Here is a 21,500-nt window from a genome sequence, read left to right as displayed (position 1 = left end):
TGTGGTACCTTTGACAAAAAATAGCAGAAGATAGGATTTAGGGGGAAAGATAATGAAATCTTTTTGAATATGTTAGTCTATGGGACATCTAGTTTAAAATGTCCAAAAGTCATCTGAAGATTAAAAACTGAAGCTCAGGAAAGAGACTCAGGCTGGATCATCTATATAAAGTATTAATTAATTAATTAAAGTATTAATTAAAATCATGGAAGCTGATGAGATCCCTAAGGGAGCATGGAGGGAAAAGACAACCTAAGGCCTTGGGCAACATCCATAGTTAGGGAGCATGATATGGCAAATGAGACTGAGAAGGAGTAATTAGGCAGGTAGGAAGAGCCAAAAGACAGTGCTGTCATTAAAACCCAGAGAAAAAGTAATATGAAAAGGGTAGTCAATGGTGTCAAATGCAGAAGTGATAAGAAGACTGAGAATGGTCCATTGAAATTAAGAATTACTAATTAAATTGGTAATTTTGAAGAGGGCAGTTTTAGTTTTACAGTTAAGTCATAAACCTGAAAGGTTAAAAGAATGGAGGTAACCTCAAGACATAAGGAAAGTTAATAGAGGAGAGGGTTTGATAAGATAATAATAGGGGTCTGATATTCTATCACAGATTTAATATAAGAAAAATTTCTGAAAAAGAAATAGGCCTATTTATTTCAATATTATTGGATAAAAACAAATTTCAGTGCAAAAAAAGTTTCTTGGGAGTTCATTTTAATGGACAGAAGGGGAAAAGTTTCCTTGCTAAATTTAATAGTGCAAAGTACATCATTATCACCATCATCTAGCACTGATATAGCCCTCTGAGGTTTACAAAGACTTTCATAAAAATAATCTCATTTCACCCTCACAAAAACAAGGTGTTATTATCATGTCAGATGATAATTTTTACAGATAAAGTAACTGAGGCAGGCATAAATTAAGTGACCTTGGGGTCACATGGCTAATAAATATCTGAGGCAAAATCAGAAATCAGGTCTTCTTTGATTTCAGATCTGCTATTCTATCTACAACATTATCTCATCAACCTTTCTCCACACCTCCCTACATATTTTTCATTCTAATGATACTGGCCTCTTTGCTTCACTTGAATAAGATTTTTCATCTCTCTGCCCTCATGCCTAGAAAGTTTTATCTCTTCTCTGCCTCCTGTTTTGTCTGGATTCTTTTGAATCTCAGCTAAATCTCTTCTATAGGAAATCTTCTTCAATCCCTAGCTGTGTGGCAAGCCACTTAACCCCATTTGCCTTGCAAAAACCTAAAAAAAAACAAAAAAAAAACCCACCTCATAAGCGAAGGACTCTAACTACATTTTCGAGAGACAAAATCCACAGAGGGACCCAGTGGGGCAGTTCTCCAAATCAAGGCACGGGAAAAGAGCTGAAAGGCTTAGCTCCACAGGGTCGGAGAGGTAGCCTGCCAGAGTGAAGGAACGGGAGCCCTGGCTCACAGCAGCAGGGGAGTTTCCTGACCTACGTCCTGGGGAGCACCAGGCACAACTTGGGGGAACAGCAGGGGACCTCTGCCAGAGCGAGCATGTGAAGCTCAGCCCTCAGGGCACACAGGAAGCAGCATGGCCAGGGCAGCCCAGATCCAGGAACCAGAAGCAGAAGCTGATAAGCAAGAGCCCCCAGGGCATGAGCATGTTGAGCCTAGGGAGGGGAGTGAAGAGAGACTGCTGAGTTCTGTCCTCTGTCCCTGAAACAGGATACTGGGGCTCTGAACACATTCAGATCCTGATTGAAGTCTAGGCCCCCCCATAGAACAGCAGGGGCCCCCCCCACCTCAGTCCTGTAGCAGAGGGAAGAGAGAACCTCACACACTCAAAAACTCAGGAAGCACCCCAAAACCAGGCACAGGCTGGGGAAATAACTAAGCAGAGAAAAAAAGAGGAACACCATTGACAAATACTTTGCCTGTAATCCCAAGAAGGATCAAAACTCTCAGTCTGAAGATGAAGAAGCACAAACTACTGTATCTGAAGACTCCAAGAAAAACAGAAACTGGGCTCAGGCCATGACACAGCTCAAAAAAGACTTTGAAAATCAAGTGAGGGAAATAGAAGAAAAATTGGGAAAAGAAATGACAGAGATGCAGGAAAAACATGAAAATGAAGTCAGCAGCTTAGTCAAGGAGATCCAAAAAAATGCTTAAGAAAATAACATGCTAAAAACCAGCATAAGTCAAATGGATAAAACAGTTCAAAAAGTTATAGAGGAGAAGAATGCTTTAAAAAGCAGAATTGGCCAGACGGAAAAGGAGATAAGAAAGCTCTCTGAGGAAAACAAATCCTTCAGACAAAAAACAGAACTGAGGGAGGCTGCCAATTTTATGAGAAATCAGGACATAATACTTCAAAACCAAAAGAATGAAAAATTAGAAGAAAATGTTAAATATCTCATTGAAAAAACAACTGATATGGAAAGCAGATTTAGGAAAGATAATTTAAAAATTATTGGGACACCTGAAAGTCATGATCAGGAAAAGAGCCTTGACATCATTTTCAAAGAATTACTACAGGAAAATTACCCAGATATCTTAGAAGCAGAGGGCAAAATAGAAATGGAGAGAATCCACCAATCTCCCTGAGAAAGAGATCCAAAAAAACAACCCCCAGGAATATTATAGCCAAGTTCCAGAACTCCCAAGTCAAAGAGAAAATATTACAAGCAGCCAGAAGGACACAATTCAAATATTGTGGAGCTGCAGTCAGGATCAAACAGGACTTAGTAAGCAACTACATTAAAAGCTTGTAGAGCCTGGAATATAATATTCTGGAAGGCAAAAGAGCTTAGAATGCAACCAAGAATCAACTACCCAGAAAAACTGAGTGTCCTCTTCCAGGGGAAAATGATGGACTTTCAATGAACCATGGGAATTTCAGAAGTTCCTGCTGGAATGGCCAGAGCTGAACAGAAGGTGTGACCTTCAAATACAGGACTCAGGTGAAGCATAGAGAGTGGAGAAGGGGAAAATATGAAGGACTTGATGATTGTGAACTACATGTATTCCTGTATAGAAAAATGATACTGATAATACTCATATGAACCTTCTCATTTAATAGAGCAGGTAGGAGGAGCTTTTGTAGATGAAGCACAGGAGAGAGCTGAGTTTGAAGATATGTGGTATAAAAAATAGAGTCAATAGATAAAAGGGAAATGTAATGGGAGAAAGAAAAAGGAGAGGAGGAATAAGTTAAGATATTTCATATAATAAGATTTTTCTTTATTACAATGAGCTATTGCAATGATATGGAAGGGGGGGCAGACAAGGGAGAATGAGGGAATCTTTGCTCTCAGAGGTGACTAAAAGAGGAAACAGCATATATAATAATGGGGTACAGACATCTAGAGTAAGAAGGAGAGAAGGGGGAAGGGGGGGAATGTGAGTGATGGAGGAGAGGATGGACCATGGCGGGAGAGTGGTCAGATATTAACATATTTTCTTTTTTACTTCTTGCAAGGGGCTGGGATTGGATGGCCTGTCTGGGACCACAGGGCCGGGTGGATGCTGGGCCTAAGGGGTGGTATGTGGGCTCAGGGCTTCTTGGCCCCAGGGCCAGGGATCTGTCTGCTGTGCTACTCAGCTACCCTACAGCAGAGACAGAGTGAAAGGAGAGAGAAAATATTGTACATGGTAGTGAAGAAGTACGAACAAAGGGAGTTGCAATTAGCAATGGCAATGGTGGAAAAATATGAAAGTAACTTTTGTGACGGACTTATCATAAAGAATGTGATCCACCCACGACAGCGCTGGTGGTGTTAGAACACAGAATGAAGCACATTTTTTATTATTATTATTCTTTTAGAAGGGGTTGCAGGGCAAATGGGGCCGGGTGGCCTGTCTGGGGTTCGCATAGCTGGGTGATTGGTGGGTGTCTGAGGCTGGATTTGGACCTGGGTGCTCCTGGCTCAAAGGGCCAGTGCTCTGTCTGCCACCCAGACGCCCCTACTATCATTATTATTATTACTATTTTATTTTGTGTCATTTTTTTTTCTTTTTTGGTTTTTGCAGGGCAATGGGGTTGAGGTGGCTTGCATGGGGTCACACAGTTGGGTGATTGTTGGGTGTATGGAGCCGGATTTGAGTTAGGGTGCTCCTGGCTCTAGGGCTGGTGCTCTGTCCACTGCGCTACCCGGCCATACCTAAAATTACTATTATTATTATTTTTTTTAGTTTTAATTTTAATTTTTTTCTCTCCCCTTTACTTTATCGTACATGCAGGTCTACATTTTTTTGGGGGGAGGGGGTACTAATGTTTACTCTTAAACAAGAATATTTTATTAATGTATAAAAATCATTATTTGTACAAAATAAGAATAAATAAATTTAAAAAAATTTTTAAAAACGAACTCTTAGTTCTCAATGTTTCCTGTTGTCTTAATGTCTGAAAAAAATTAGTCTCAATCCTAAAATTTGGGCATGTCAAAGTTATATTAAAACCTGTTCCCTGTTAATTCAATATCTTCCTTCCTCCATAGCATTCTTCTAATAGGTATTGTGCAATAATAGTTTTATATCACAGACACACAGCAAAGTTGTGTCAATATAACAGTTATTGATGATAATCTGAATTAAAGTTAACAGGAGAAATAGTATTTACCACAAAATATAACTCATGTCACACAAATAACTTACCTCTGTTAAAATACGATACAAAAGGCCAACAATAGTTTTTGATTTCCCAGTTCCAGGAGGTCCATGAATCAGACAGATTTTAGCTATTAATGGTGGTTGCTTTATCATAGCATATGCAACTTCAATTGCTTTTTTTTGATCTTCATTATAGTCTTTCAGGTAGGCAAGCTGTTTAAAAACGAAAATTAAATCATTTACTTTTTCTTTAATAGGACATTCAAGGATATGTAATGAAAGTTTAGATTTTACTTTCATCAGATCAATTCAATACTTTTATTAAACCAAGGGTGTGTAAGGCACTGAAGACAAAGACAAAAATGAAAAAGTGCCTATCCTAAAGGAGTTTGCATTCTCTTAATAGTACATTACATGTGACTAGATCAATAAAAACAATATAAAATGAAGATGGAGAAGGAAAAACGAGGTTTCCAGGGAACATAAAGGAAGGTTTTGAGGAACAGGTAACATCCAAATCTACAAATCCAGCTCTCATGTCTCTGAACTCTACTTCTGCATCTCCAATTGCCAGCTTGGAAATTTAGACTTAGATGTTTCACTGGTATCTAAAATTCAATACTTATTATCTTCTACCTAAACCATCTTTCCTCTTAATTCCTCTCTCTTTCATGGCATTATGCACAATTCTTTCAATCACCCAGGTTTGCAATCCAGGAGTTATCTTTGATTTTTCACTCCACTTCACCCCAATTTAATCAATTGCCAAGTTTTGTTAATTTCCTAGGCATCTCTCACAACCAGTCTCTTTTCTTCATTTCACTCAACCAAGATCCTCATGTAGGCCCTCAGCAATTCTCATTTGGATGACTGTAATACTTTCATAACTGATCTTCCCACATAAGATCTCTCCCCTCTCCAATCATCCTTCACAAAGCTGCAAAACTGACATTTCTAACACTTCTTGCTTAAGGAAGTTTTAAAAAAATGGCTTTAATGACTGGCTTTCATTACTCTTTGGATAAAATAAAAAAAATTTCTGCCCGAGATTTAAAGCCCTTTACAATCTGGTTCTAACTTATTCTTTCTTGACTAGTTATACACTATTAGTTTCACATGTACTATATGTTCCAATCAAATTGACTTACTTGTTATTCTCTGTACATAATAGTCAATCTCTTGTTTCTAGGTCTCTGCATAGATTCTCTCTCATGATTGCAGTGCTTTCTCTCCTCATCTCCACCTATTGGAAACTCGAGCTCTAGTCAAGACCCAGTTCAAGTGCCATTTCCTGATAGAAACCTTTACTTATTCCCCTGGTTATGTTCTACTCCTAAGAAGTTCCTTTGTATTTATTTTGTACTGATTTTATATTACATTGTAGTATACATATTGTTTACCACCTCTCTCTCCCCAAAACATAAGCTATGTTAGATCATGGACTGTATTTTTGGTTTTACCTTTATATCACTGGTGCTACCACAGTCACAAATTTAGATGGTTGTGAATTAAACTAAAGAATAGTTTATATAAATGCATATAATCTGAAGATGAAATGAAAAATTCAGGGAAGAACTGGTAGATCAATATGGTTGTAAAGTTGAGTTGGGGAGTAATGTGAAATAAGGATAAAATGGTAGAGACTGGACTCAGAGCCTTAAAAGTTGAGCTTGGGGTGGCTAGGTGGCACAGTGGATAGAGAGCTCAAATCTGGCCTCAGACAATAATTACCTAGCTGTGTGACCTTGGGCAAGCCACTTAACCCCATTGCCTTGGGAAAAAAAAAAAGTTGGGCTGAAGAGCTTGCATTTATAATCCAGAGGAAATCAGCTCAAAATCAATGGTTATTTTTACCTGGACAGTGACAGAGATATTATTTGCTTTGCCCATTATCAATTTGGCAGCTATGCTGAGAACAGACAAGACAAGAAAGAGAAAGATTAGAAGCAGGGAAACCAATTAAGTGGTTACTACAACAGTTCAAGCAAGAGGTAAAACAGACTTGTATGAGGACAGTCGCCATTTGAATAAAAAGAAGGGGGTAGAAATGAAAGCTGTTGTGGGATAGTCACAGAAAAAAAACTTTTGAAAAGTTGGAAGGGAACTCAGGGATTATCTAGTCCGATCCATAAAGGAAAAGGAATTTCCCTACAACATATATTACAAGTGGTCATCTCAGTTCTGCTTGAAGAGGAACCTACTAAAATATCAAGGCAGACTATTGCACTTTTGGACATCTCTAAATCCAGACATAAATTCACATCATACAAATTTCTTTCCATGGTAGGTTGTAATAGCATAGCTGAAGCCCAGCCCACTGTCAGGGGTCTTTTTCTCCAAACAATGAAGCTGCTCTGGGGGTAGGGGGGTGGGCAGGGGACATAGAGCAGGAGGGTAGAGCCACAAAGGAGGTGGTCTGCTGAGTAGTCATTTAAATTAAGCAAGAATTGGTTGAATTAGGAAGATTGTTATTATATCAGACCTAAATTTCTTAAGTTTTCAACTTTTATCCATTGCTTTTGTTTCCACCCCCTCTGAAATCAAACAGAACAAATTTAAACTCTCCTCTACCTCAAAGATCTTTAAATATTTGAAGAGAGCTATTACATTTTCTCTCTTGGTCCAAGTATTAGACAAGTAGGAAAATATAATAACTAAAATTGTAGTTTAATAATGTATACTGATTATATTGAATATTCAACTCCAATCATACTAGTCAAATACAGCTGGGCAATTGATTGGATATAAGGGATGAGAAAGAGGAAAAAATCAAGGGTGACTACAAACTGTGAATCTGGTGATTAAAGATACAGGTACCCTCAATAAGAACAAAAATAGAAGAAAATCAGAAATAGGAAAGGAATTACTTTGGATATGCTGAATTTGAGATTTCTTTGGGTCATATAGGTAGAAATATGTCAAGAAAGCAACTGGCAATACTACAGGTTCAGAATTCACGATGAAGGAGTTGAGCTGGATTGTATATATTTGAAAGTCATCTGTAAAAATGATAAACAAGTTCACCGAAATAGATAGAACTCATAGAGTTGAGAGTATACAGAAAGATGTCCTAGGATTAAGTCCATAGAGAACAATCACATTGAAAGAAAAGAATATTTGGATCATACTTCTGTCAAGGCAAGTATAAAGAGAGAACCCTTTGGAAGAGAAAACTGTCTCAGAAGACAACAGAAAAAAAAGAATGCCTAGAAAGAAGAGGCTACCAACAACTAGAGAAAGTTCAGGAAAAATAAGGACTGAGTTTTAAAACAGTGAATTTGGTAGTGAAAATCACTGGATGGGGACAGCTAGGTGGTACAGGAGTTAGAGCAACAGCCCTGGAGTCAGGAGGACCGGAGTTCAAATATGACCTCAGACAATACTTACTTAGCTGTGTGACCTTGGGCAAGTCACTGTTTTGTCAAAAAGAAAATCAACATCCTTTAAAAGATCACTAGTTATCCTGGGAGAGATCAGTTTCAGCGGAGATGTGATTAATAGACTGCAAAAAATTGAGGAGAGGAAATACTAGGGAAGTGAAGCCAACAAGTATAAGCAGACCCTTATCCCACTCAATTCCCCAAGGCCCTACTTTCCATCTCAAGTGCCCCTTTATGTTTTGCCTTCGCTAATAGAGTCTGAACTTCCTGCAGGTAGGGACAAGTCTTTGTATATGTGACCCAAGCATTTAACACAATACCTGGCAGAGTGAGCCTTAAATAAATGCTTCTTTTTTCATCCATTCATACACTGTTCAGAAGAGAGATGAGACAGCTAAAAGTGATCGTAGTATCAAGTCTAAGTTGTCTGACTGCAGAAAAGGAGCAAGTAGCAAAGAAGAATCAAAAAAAGAACACGATTATGAGGCAAGCTGCTAGAAGAGATGAGAATTCAAAGGCACAAGCAGAAGAGTCAGTCTTGTTAAGAACAGTCATTTCTTCTTCAGTACCTAGATCATGGTGAAAACTGGCATGAATTCAAAAGGACTATGAAGTATAGAGTAAGAAGAAGAAGGATTACAATTTTTTCAATAAAAGAGGTGTTACTTGCTGCTGGTTGGAGGCTGAAGAGCAAATGAATCAAGGAAGAAAAACAGAACTGAGATTCTGATTAAGACAGACAAAAATGAAACAATCTCTGCCCTCAAGAAGCTGTACTTCCTTCTGCAGTTCAGAAATAAGAACAAAGAAGGCAGCTAGTGGGATGATCAAGAATTGAGAACTGGCAAGGAAATGAAGAGTGGAAGAACCAAGGGCAAGGCGCTAAGAGTAGAGGATAGAACATAACTGAACTGATTAAACATAGAACCAAGACTAAGAAGGAATGAAATGAAACTGAAGTAGGAGTTATGGACTGAATAAACAAAACAGCAATTGTGCTAAGAATATTTTAAGGAGGATGAAGATTACAGTTGAAAGGATAAGGCTGAAAGAGAAAAATTGTGTTTGAAATTACCATCAGAAGACTATCTTGAATACAACATCATAAAAGAGACAATTTGGGGAGGTAGTAAGGTCTAAGAATTCATCCCCTGTGGATGGCTAAGATAAATCAAAGAGAGATGTTTGTTTCCTCACTCTACCAGAACCAAATCGAACATATTAATAAGACGTGGCTTCAAGATATCCTTGAATCAATGAAATAGCTTCGTACTCCAACATTACATCTGCATTGTTAAATTATCACAGTGGCGAGAAGCTTTGACTGACTTTACCCACACCCAACTTTTTAAAAACCTCAATATCTTTGTTTTCCTTTTCTGTACTCTTGGCCTCATTAGCACCTTAAGCAATAAAAAATTAGACTATATTTTTACTACTCCCCTCTAATTCTCTATTTGTATTCCCTAGTTGTATTTGCACAACTATGCAAAATGGATATATAATGCTGGCATAAAATAGCTCAAAAAATACTAACTCAAGATATTTGCACATGACCCCTTCTCTATCTGTAGTCTAGACCTTCTATTAATTTTTATATTAAAGTATAATAAATTTAATCAATTTTAACATTCAAATGGGATGATCATAAGATTATAGATTTAAGACTGAAAAGAACCTCAGAAGTCATCTAGATCAGGGCTATACAAAATATGGCCAGCCCACAGCACAATTTTATGCATTACCTGTGGGTTTGCTAATTGCTTTAATGAACTAAGCCAAGCTACCTGCATAGCTCTCACTAAAATGGAAAATCAAAATACACTGTATATTGTTTCAATAAAAACTTTTAAAAGTTAGGTTGGATAGCCCTGATCTAGACTAATCCTTTCATTTAACAGATGACGAAAGTAAAGTGCAGAAGTCAAAATTACTTGCCAATGGACGTGCAACTGGCACCTGTCCTCTTAACTCTAGGTCTGGTACTCTATTAGGTGACATTTTATAAAGATACTTACACTTCCTTACTTTACTGAAAAAGTTTTTCCTGGAACAAGTCTATTGTACTTAAGATAATATTAACCTGGTCTTATGTTAAGAGAAGCAGGAAAACATAGTTAATAAAAATATAGAGCATTTAAATATAATGTTCCAATCTTCCCTGGCACACACATAAAAATTACTTACAATCTTCTCAGGAGCTGTGTTTGGTGAATCTCGAGGACAAAAGTCTGAAACACTTGGGTTCAAAATTGCCCTGGTCAGTGGAATCAATGAATTCCGCCCCAAAAGAGATAAGGCTCTCAACTTCCGTTGTGCAGTCACCAAAGAACTGATCACAATACAGTCTACTGATTCATTTATGTGGAATGACAAATTGTCTTGAGTCTGGATGGAAAGGCAACCCTCAAATTGTGAATTATGCCCTATTATTGGGAGAAAGGAAAATGTATAATATTACCAATGAAACAATCTGACTCAATGGGGCTTTCAGAATTAAACTTAACAAAATTGATTTTCTGTATGTTGTCTTAATTTCTACTAGATTATATTCTACATAAATTGACTTGATTCCTTACAGTTATATCTACAAGTAAATTTAACTTGGCTTCTAAAAGCAAATGCAAAACAAAAAGTATAAGAATACAGAGAACCACAGGAATATTTATATAAACAGATACAAAAGTGAAATAAGCAGAACCAGTAGAAAAATACACACAATGAGTATATCAACGTTAATAGAAATAACAAAAAGAAAATAAATGCCATGTAAATATGACCAATAGGGGCCCCAAAGAAAAGATGACAAAATGCACCTCCTTTCCCTTCTTTGCTGAGGGAGAGACAATGGATTTGAGACACTGCATGTGTTATCAGACTCAATTGATCTTTTGGTTAATTTTGCTGAACTGCTTCCCCCCTTTTCTTTCTTTATTTTATTTTATTTTTTTTTTTTTTGCAAAGCAAATGGGGTTAAGTAAGTGGCTTGCCCAAGGCCATACAGCTAGGTAATTATTAAGTGTCTGAGACCAGATTTGAACCCAGGTACTCCTGACTCCAAGGCCAGTGCTTTATCTACTACGACACCCCCCCATTTTTTTTTTTTTTTTAGTTTTTGCAAGGCAATGAGGTTAAGTGGCTTGCCCAAGGCCACATGGCTAGGTTAATTATTAAGTATCTGAGGCCGGACTTGAACTGAAGTACTCCTGACTCCAAGGCCAGTGCTCTATCCACTGCGCCACCTAGCCGCCCCTTCCCCCTTTTCTTTTTTTTTATTCTTTCTAAGAAAGAATAGTTCTCTAAGTATGAGAGTGGGGAAATATATACTTGAAAATTAGGATGATATAAAAACACAAGATAATAATCATTTATTTGTTTCGTTATTTTTTTTGCAAGGCAATGGGGTTAAGTGACTTGCCCAAGGTCACACAGCTAGGAAAGTATTAAGTGTCTGAGGCTGGATTTGAACTCAAGTTCTCCTGACTCCAGGGTTGGTGCTCTACCCATTATACCACCCTGCTGTCCTGATAGTAATAATTTCTTTTAAAAAAAGCAAAGGCAACTGTCCAAAACACTTAGAATTGCAATTAAATTTAGTATTTCTTCTTGCAACTCTTCCAAATGCAATATAAACAAGAGGATTAAGGACCTAGGTTCTATTCCTTTTAACAAAACACACTATCTATTAAAATGACCAAGTATTGGATTAGATTACAGCACTGGAAAGGATCTTTAATAATCATTCAGTACAAATTCCTTGCTCTATAGGGAAACTCAGGCCCAGAAAATTCAAGTGATTTGCCTACAGTTACACAAGTAGTAAGCAGCAGAGCCAGGATACGAACCTAGGTCTTCTGACTCCAAATCCAGTGCTCTTTCCATTACATCATGGAGCCCTGTAATCATTTCAAGGAAATAAAGCCCCACATGTCTATGAAAAGGCATATGGAAGATACAAACTCAATTCTTATCTTTAAATATAAGAACTAAGGAGGCAACATATATAGGAGTCAGAGTCACCACAGTTACTTTAAAGAATAGAAATACTTTCAATACTTTACAGATTTTGAATTTTGCCTTTAGAAATCTCTTAGTTATATCATATGACTTAATCAAAGCCTAAAAATCAATTTATAATATAACTAAATATATCATTTCAGAAACAAAGAATTCCACAGATGACAGAAAGCAAAAAGCAGCATTAGAGAATTACAAAAGAAGGGTAATTCAAGTTTTAAAATTATAAAAATACTAGGCCTAAATTTATAGTTATGAAAACCAGAAAATAAGTAAAGAGATAAAGCAATAGGTTTAGGGAAATAAGTTCTTTAAATGGCCAATGAAAAGCTATGACTTTATTCTATTTTTGGCTGCAGTGTTTGATTCACTTACTGACTGAAGAGCGTCGAAACTGAGACACATAACCACAATGATACACTTGCTGATCCTTCATCTCACTTTTTACTGAAGCTTTTTTCTTTCCATTTAATTTTTTAGGAAGCAAAAATACGAAATCATTTTCCTTTGGATGTAGTTGTTTAGCCATATCACACTCCTGAAGACAAACTACAGTAAAATTAAATTAGAAAACAATTACACATTTATTATAAATACTTACATTTATCATAGTTATGGTTAGAAATAGAAATATTTTAAGTGTCTCTAAGTGAAATTAAAATCTTGTTAATAGGATAAATTTATTTTATGCAAATAAATTCATTTTATAAATTCACATAATAAATCCATATTTTAAAAATATATTAATAATTACTTCAGTAAGTGAAGAAATATGCAATCTTAAATATTATCATAAAAGTGCCAGAAATTTTGGGTGACAATGATCATTTAAATCTCAATTTGTTGTGATAATGATCATTTAAATCCCAATTTGTTAGGGCAGCTGGATGGCACAGTGAATAGAGAGCACCAGCCCTGGAGTCAGGGAGACCTGAGTTCAAATACAACTCAGACACTTAATAATTACCTAGCTGTGTGACCCTGGGCAAGTCACTAAACCCATTGCCTTGCCCAAAAAACCTAGCAAGGCATTATAAATTAGCTGAAAAATTAATTTGGGTAGGTCAACATAGTTTTTAAAAATCAAGTGAGTCTTACTCTTTCTTAAAAGACAACTTAAGAGATGGATATTGCACTGAATTCTTTTTTTAGGTTTTTTTTTTTGCAAGGCAAACGGGGTTAAGTGGCTTGCCCAAGACCACACCTAGGTAATTATTAAGTGTCTGAGACTGAATTTGAACCCAGGTACTCCTGACTCCAAGGCCAGTGCTTTATCCACTACACCACCTAGCTGCCCCTGCACTGAATTCTTTTTATTTTTATTTTTTAGGTTTTTGCAAGGCAATGGGGTTAAGTGGCTTGCCCAAGGCCACACAGCTAGTTAATAAAGTGTCTGAGGCCGAATTTGAACACGGATATTCCTGACTCCAGAGCTGGTGCTCTCTATTCACTGTGCCACCTAGCTGCCCCTACTGAATTCTTAATACTATGTTATCCTTAAAAAGTCAACCAAGCTACTTTCAGGCTAGTCTTGAAGAAAAATAACTGGGGCAGCTTCCCTCTGACATTTCTTGTCTTTATGAACACTACTCTCACCCAGTGAAATTCTTTCTCTCTGGCCTCTATGCTCACAATTATTCCGGTCAAAGTATCAGCCCCCTAAGTGAGTGCATGTTTGCTATTAATAGTTGAATGTCTTTCAGTATTTAGCATTAAAAAAAATTTTTTTACAGAACAGATACAAATTCAGTCTGAAAGTTTTTAAATGAGAAACATCCAATTGACAAATATTTCTATTTTCTTAATAAAATGAGAGTACCTGAATCTCCCTTAAACTCTTTAAAAATGAAAAAAAAAATTTACCCACAAACTGCCCACAATTTATGTCACCAGGAGAAAAGCTTCGTAAATGGAGCTGATAGGCATTCTCTTTCTTTGGGTTGTCAATCCATTCTTGGGCTACCTACACAGAACATAGCAAATTAAGAAAGATAAAACATTTTAGGAAGTCATTCTGGGTTTTTTTTTTTTTTTTTTTTTTTTTTTAGGTTTTTGCAAGGCAAATGGGGTTAAGTGGTTTGACCAAGGCCACACAGCCAGGTAATTATTAAGTGTCTGAGGCCCGATTTGAACCCAGGTACTCCTGACTCCAGGGGCAGTGCTCTATCCACTGCACCACCTAGCCGCCCCAGCTAAAATTTTAACAGTATATTCTGAATGCAGAATTAGACATTTTAAAAGATATGGCTATTGCAGAAATTTATTTTGCTTGACTATGCATATTTGTTACAAAAGTTTTGTTTTTCTTTTTTTAATTTATTCATGTGGGTGGAAGGATGGAAAGGAGAAAAAAATCTACTTTTATTCATTAAAAATACAATTAATCTTAAAAATATAAAAACTGAAGATGGCAGCGTGAAGGCAGATTTCCCTGAAACTTGTTCCCCCCAAAACTCCAAAAGCTATCAAATTATGACTAGACATAATTTAGAGGGGCAGAAGCCACAGAAAGACTGAGTGATACAATTTCCCTGTCCAAGACAAATTGGAAGTTCCACAGAAAACGTGTTTCATTGGGCAGGGGGTGAAGATGGTTGCAAAAAAAGCTGCAACCCCAGCACAGCCCAGGGATCACCACAGCAACAGCTTGAAGTGAGATAACTCTGCTGCACCAGAGTGCTAGAGCAATGGCCTCATAACAGCCCTGTGGTGAGAACTACAGTGTAATCGGGGAAGCCAGTCTGCAGCCTACAGATGGGTAAGGGGGTCAGGAGAGATTGCAGAAATCTCTCTGCTCTCCCTAGCGCAGGGCTCCACTGCTTGCCCATACTAAGATCCAAGTAGCAGTTTGGCCATCCATACAAAGACAGCAGAGCAAGGACCCTCTCCTCACAGCTCCAGGGCAGAGGGGATGATGACATCTACATATCAAACAAAGTACAGGCAGGAGAGCATAAGACCTTGGAGAAATAAAGGTCCCAATGGGGTATCCCAAAGCCTTGGAGGTTTGGTAAATCAGTCATAAGCTGAGGAAAAGAGCAAACAACAGAAAAAGAATAAGACCATAGAAAATTACTTTGGTCCCAAGGAAGATTAAAGAAGATGAGAACCTCCAAAGCCTCTAAGAGAAATAGAAAGTGGCCTCAGGCTATGAATGAGCTCAAAAAAGACTTTGAAAAGCAACAAAAGGGAGATAGAAGAAACATTGGGAAGAGAAATAAGAGCAATGCAAATAAATCATGAAAAGCAAATCAGCAATTTGGTGAAAGAAATACAAAAAAAATTGAAGAAAATAATATGTTAAAAACCAGTTTAGGCCAAATGGAAAAAAAAGTAATAAAAAAAGACAAATCAGGAGAATGCCTTAAAAAGCAGAAATGGTCAGCTGGAAAAGGAGATTAAAAAAATTCTTTGAAGAAAATAACTCCTTCAAATGCAGAATGGAACTAAAGGAAGTTGAAGACTTTGCAAGAAATGAGGAGGAAATAAAACTCTTCCAAAAAAGGCAAAAATTAGAAGAAAATGTGAAATATCTCACTGGAAAAACAACTGACCTCGAAAACAGATCCAGAAGAGATAATTTAAAAATTACTGGACTACCTGAAGTCACAACCAGGAAAAAGTCAAGACTTCATTTTCAAAGAAATAATACAGCAAAATTGCCCTGAGATCCTAGAAGCAGAGGGCAAAAATAGAAATTGAGGGAATTCACTTACCTCTGGAAAGAGATCCCAAAAGAAAAATTTCCAGAAATATTATAGCCAAATTCCAAAACTCCCAAGTCAAAGAGAAAATACTAAAAGCTGCCAGAAACAAACAATTCAACTACTGTGGCTCTATCTATAGTCAGGATTACACAGGATCTGGCAGCATCTACATTAAGGGCTTAGAATATAATATTTTGGAAGGCAAAAGATCTTGGTTTGCAACTGAGAATCAACTACCCAGCAAAACTGAACATCCTCTTTGAGAGGAAAAAATAAACTTTTAATAAAACAGGGCACTCTCAAACTTTCCTATTGAAACAGCCAGAGCTGAACAGAAAATTTGATCTCCAAGTACAGGACTCTGGTGAACCATAGAGGGAATAGATGAGAAGGACTAACTATGAGGAACTTAAAGATGTTGAACTGTTTGTATTCCTTCATGGAAAGAAGATATTGATAACTCATATGAACTTTCTCATTTCTAAGAGCTGTTAGAAGGAGCATATATAGGCAGGACATAGGAAGGAGCAGAATATGATGGTATAATATAGTAAAAAGATGGAGTCAATGGGTGATAAAGGAAAGTACTGGGAGGAAGGGAAAAGAGAGGAAGAAGGGGCTAAGATTTCACATAAGAGTCAAGAAAAAGCTTTTTCAATGGAGTGGAAAGGGGGAGGGCAAGGGGGAACGAGTGAGCCCTCATTCTAATCAGAAATGGCTCAGAGAGGAAATAACATACACACTGTATAAGGTATAGAAATCTAGCTTACCCTAGAGAAAGATGAGAAGAAAAGGATGGGATTAGGGAGAATGAGGGGAAGGAAGGGGGGAATAGGTGACAGAAGAGAGGGAAGACTGTGGGAGAAGACACAGATGCAACACACTTTTGGACAGGAACAGGATAAAAGGACAGAGAAGAGAATAAATGAGAATGGGGAGGAATAGAGTGGAGATAAATACAACTTGTAATAGCAAATGTGGGAGAAATATTGAAGCAACTTCTCTGCTGGACTTATGATAAAGAAAGCAACTCACTCCAGAGGTCCAGAGACAGAATCATTGGAATCTGCATGCAGACTGAAGTACATATTTTTTCTCTCTCACTATTTTTGAGATTTGTATTATTGTAATATAAAATAAAATTTTTTAAATAAAAATTTAATAATAAAAATAAAATTAGTTTTTAAAAAGAGAATAACAAATTTCATAAAAGCAAAAATAGATACTTACTGTTTCAAAAGTATTCAATATCAATAAAGGGAAAAAAATATTTAGATAGTCTTGACAGTCATGAAATGTGACAGGAACAGGTCTTGAGATAGACTGGAAAAGATCTGCTGGAGGCCCAAACTGATCAAAGTTTACAAACATTTCATACTTCCATTTTAAGATCTCCTTAACAAAGCTCTGAAATACAGATTGCTGCGTAGGAAAATTTCCAGCAGAGGAAGCTTGAAAAGTTCTTTTCTTCTCAAGGAGACTTGGCAGAGCAGGTCTGTTGAAATAATTTGGAGAAGTCTGCATATTCTGTGGTTGAAGAATATTAGGCATATTTTTCCCCTCATCATTCAATATAGACTTCTGACCCAAAGGAGAGGCTGGCTGCATTAATTTTGTCATTGTAGTTATCAAATTTATTTGATTTTTTGATCCTGAAGGAAGTTTTAAACTATTTTCTATAGCTCTAGAGAGGTGAGCATTTCGTGAATTACTACTTGAACTAAAAATCTTAGTAGTAGACTTCACAGTTTTGCACAGTGAAAGTGGCAAGCCTGGTTTAACAAAAACATCATCATCAGCTACTTTAGCTTCAGAATGTTTAGAGCAATAGCTATCTAGATTTTCTACAGTTTCAGTACAATCTTTGTGCTTACACTTTATACTGCTCAAAACTCTGTCCTCAGTGAGATTTTTAGGATCATCCTCTATTTCTACTGTATCTTTATCAATGGGAACTTCAAAATCATGAAAACTCTCTACCTGTGAACTTAATTCCATATCTATGGGATCACGTTGTGTTAAAAACAAATTATTTTCCTCTGTATCACTGCTAACATCAGACTCTACCTCTCTGAAAGTTGTTCCCCCAGAATTAAAACAAGACAAAGTTTGAACAGCCCCTGTTATGTCACCTCCAACAGAAGATGAGTTGGACAGGTGACTCTTTGAAGTACAGACACTGGTTTCATTTTTTTCTTCTCTTACAATTAAGTCTGTACAACTATGTTTGAAAGAAGAAGGACTATCATTAACAACCTGTGGTAGACTTTTTGCTTTAACTGTTTCTGTTTCAGAAAACAAACTTTTTCTTGGATGCTTTTTATCACTGTCTGAGGCCAGCTTATTTTTTTCTTTAAAATTATCACTGGGACCAGAAGATGCTTGAATAGTTTCAGAATTCTGGACTGGTTTTGCAATTGCTTTTGGAGAGTCTTTACTATGAGTGGCAGAAAGTCCTTGTTGATTTTTGTGTGATTTGGGTCTTATCTGTCTTAAAAACTGAAGATCTTGACATGCCAACATTTTTTTGTTATTTTTGACAACCAAAGTCTGAGGAGTAATTAACTTTGTCTTCTTCTTATGCTGAATATCAACTTCACCTGCAGTTTTTCCATGATCACGTAACTTTACCACAAAATCTAGAGATCGCTGGGACAAATCAAATGCTTTCCGAGGCCCCTTTTTCAAACCAAGTCTTTCAGCAGTTGAAGTTGGTTCAGGGCACTGACGAAATTTCTTTGGAGGAATCACAGCAGGCATTGTTCTACAAAGGATCTTTTGAGGATTAGCTTGATTCCCTCTTTTGCTCTGCCTTCTTGGAGGATTAACGTTGGCTTTCTTTGAATTTTTGGAAAATGACTCTATTATGCCCAATTTTTTACCTGAAGGAGACCGAGGTGAATGCTCTTTGCCTGTTACTTCAGTTGAAATTGCAAAATTTAAATTAGATGATATTGAAAGAGTAGATGTAGATTCTTCCTTTTCTCGCTGATCTACATTTTTAGTGTGCTCTTCAGTAAGATCCTCAGAAATACAAACATGAGGCGTGTCTAAAATTCCTAAAGATGAAAAAAGATGTTTAGTCATAAATGTTTTATATGACTGTTTTGTACTCTTTGAAAAAATATTAAATTTCTCATTAGAAAAAACATTACACTGTGAATCTAAATGTTCTTCAAGACTTTCTGCTACCATCTGAATAGCTTCATCAGATACATAATCTGTATCATAACCCCAGTCATGTGTCTTATCATCTAAAGAATTCTCACCTTTTGAAGCAAACAAACAGTTTTGGTCTGGTTCATTTTGCTGAACAGGATGTTTGCTCTCTGGTTCAGAATCTTGCCAAACAGAAAATACTTCATATGGAGTTTCAAACTCAAAAAACTGCGAATCAGATTCATCATCTGGCGAAGGGGATTTTGTTTTCTCTTCTTTTTCTAGTTCCTGTTCTAAAATATTAGAAGTTGAAGGACACTCTTCTGGAAATTCTCTCTTAACATCTCTTTTATCTGGTTCAATTTGTTTCTGAAGATTTGGTGATCTTTGACCATCATCATCATCATCATCATCATCATCATCATCTGAAATGATTATAACTTGATTTTTGGTGGTTTTCACAACAGAAGTTAAATCTTTAATTTGGATAACTGCAGAATGTTGTAAAACATCTTTCACTTTTCTCTGTAGCTGGTAAGAACTTTCTTGAGTTGAATCTGAAGAAAAATTAAGAACACTAGTTTGGATGATGAAAGAGAATCTATCAAGGTCTTTAACTACTTCAGAATCTGTTAAGGTGTTAAATTTAAAATTATGAAGAGGCAATTCCTCTCTCAAGGAATTATGTGAAACATGTTCATTACCTTTATTAGATTCCTCACAATTAGTAGCCTTTGATTCATGCCTGTCTGTATGATGCAAAAGCTGACATTTCTTTTCCAATAAGGTATTTCTAATTGCTTTAAGTGAAACCATATCATCACCGCCATCACTATCACTTTCCTGTGATAGGTATTCATTTTTATGAAATGTTAAGAGATCTAGTTGTTTATCATCTGATTTTTTCTTTATAAGAAATGAATTAACATTTCTTGATTCTTGCTCTTCAATTGTTGCATCCTCTGAAATAATATAAGTCTCTGACTGTTCTTTCTGTATTAAAGTAAGTTCTTTCTGAACATCCACTTCATTGCATGGATTATGGCTCCCCAAATTGGATGAACTTTGCTTTGATTCGCAATTTTTACCACTAGTGACCATGGTGGTTTTTTTGTGTTCCTTCATTACCTGCAATAATTTTGCACATAATTCATCTTTCTGGGCTTTAGTTCTAAACTTCGAGTTCTTAAAACCAGAATCATTCTTTGAATGAGAATTATCACTTGAGCTTGATACATTTTGGGGAGAATCAGATCTAGAGTCAGTTGTTATCAAACATGTCTGAATATTTATCGTTTGGATATATTCCCCTTCCAAAGCATTATTTTCTAAAGTCAAAATCTGTTGTATATTTGTGGAGTTGTTCTCTTTAGTACACTTCTGTTTTTCAAAATTATCTAAAATTTCATGATTATGAGATCCAGTAGCATCAGGGGTTTTCCCCTGCTTTAAGTATGATTTATTTGAAAAATGGCCATCCAGTTTTGACTCCTTTAAGCATGTTTGCCTATTTTCCTCTTCCCAACTGTAACTTTTTCTTAGAGATGGACTCTCTTGTCCTTGATAGCCATCAGATCTCAGTGTAGAAAATGATGAACTGGGGCTATCCTGAAAACATGTATCCCTTTTTGATCTCTCCACAGTTGTATCATTTTCTTCTTTAATATAAATTGCAGGGGGAGTTTTACATGCAACAGTTCTATCCACAACAGTGCTACATGGTAATCCTTTGACTTTTTTGTTTTTAATAATTTGTTTCAAACATGTTTGTAATTCTAGTGTCTCCTGATTATTTAAATGCCAACCAAGGGACAAATTTCCCCTCAGAAGCAAGTTGAGTTTGTCTAAGAATTGTTTACACAGAGTTTGCTGTCCAAGCTGGCAACCTTCCCTAAGAAGACTTCGGATCAGCTGCACACAAGCAAGCTGAACAGAATTAGATGGAACTGAGTGCAAAGGCAAAGAAGATATTACAGTTCCCCCTCTGGAGTAGCTTCCAGATGTCTTTTCAGCACTTCGTGCAAATGCTGTGGTAGGAAGTTTAGCACATTTCACTACTGCTTCTACCCACTGCTGAGAACTAACCCATAGCAAATGCAAACAGTTTTTATTTCTATGCAGTTCAATTACTGATACCAATATTAGAAGAAAAAACTCAGTGACTGTGTCACACACTGCTACTTTTTGGTTGAGGACATCTTTGACTTCTGAATATAGATGATGAATAACCTCTACTATATAAGCTACTCCCAAATCCTTGAGATCCATGAGAGATTGAACAAAAGGAATAAACCAAAGAAATGTGCTGTTATGAACACGCATGTCTTGTCCAATATCAGACTGAAGTACACTGGTTAATGTTTCCATTTCTTCATACATGTTAGGGCAATAATCAGGGCAAATGGCTGATCTCCATCCTGAATCCTAAAGTGAAAACATAAAATGATAGTTAAAAAAGAACAATTTACTATCTAAATTTTCTAATTCATGATTAAGTGCTTTAAACCTACAGGATACAGTTGAAAACATTAAAGATATATTGCTAAGCTTTTGCAATATCTTTACCACTAAATTATTTTAAATAGAAAAGCAGGTGGATAGAAGCAGAGAAAGAAAATGATAAACCAATTATCACCCAATG

The 21,500-nt window shown here is 36.6% G+C and overlaps 1 protein-coding gene across 9 annotated transcripts in view; it reads right to left on the bottom strand.

The window, feature by feature from the left end:
• The window catches only part of SETX (senataxin), a 94,560-nt gene that overhangs the window by 31,394 nt on the left and 41,666 nt on the right, over positions 1–21,500 (bottom strand). For 6 of the 9 annotated variants that reach the window (XM_074210848.1, XM_074210849.1, XM_074210847.1 and 3 more), the window contains 5 exons: positions 16,931–21,283; positions 13,857–13,956; positions 12,369–12,542; positions 10,164–10,402; positions 4,642–4,809 (listed from right to left, as the gene is read on the bottom strand). In XM_074210848.1, the coding sequence (XP_074066949.1) occupies positions 4,642–4,809; positions 10,164–10,402; positions 12,369–12,542; positions 13,857–13,956; positions 16,931–21,283 (5,034 nt within the window). Of the gene's footprint in view, positions 1–4,641; positions 4,810–10,163; positions 10,403–11,821; positions 11,873–12,368; positions 12,543–13,856; positions 13,957–16,930; positions 21,284–21,500 lie in introns of all 9 variants that reach the window. The other 3 variants (XM_074210851.1, XM_074210850.1, XM_074210852.1) reach the window with 3 other exon arrangements.

This window comes from Macrotis lagotis, chromosome 1, assembly GCF_037893015.1.
Source record: "Macrotis lagotis isolate mMagLag1 chromosome 1, bilby.v1.9.chrom.fasta, whole genome shotgun sequence".
Taxonomy (NCBI): Eukaryota; Metazoa; Chordata; class Mammalia; order Peramelemorphia; family Peramelidae; genus Macrotis; species Macrotis lagotis.
This window is presented reverse-complemented; position numbering and strand designations above follow the sequence as displayed.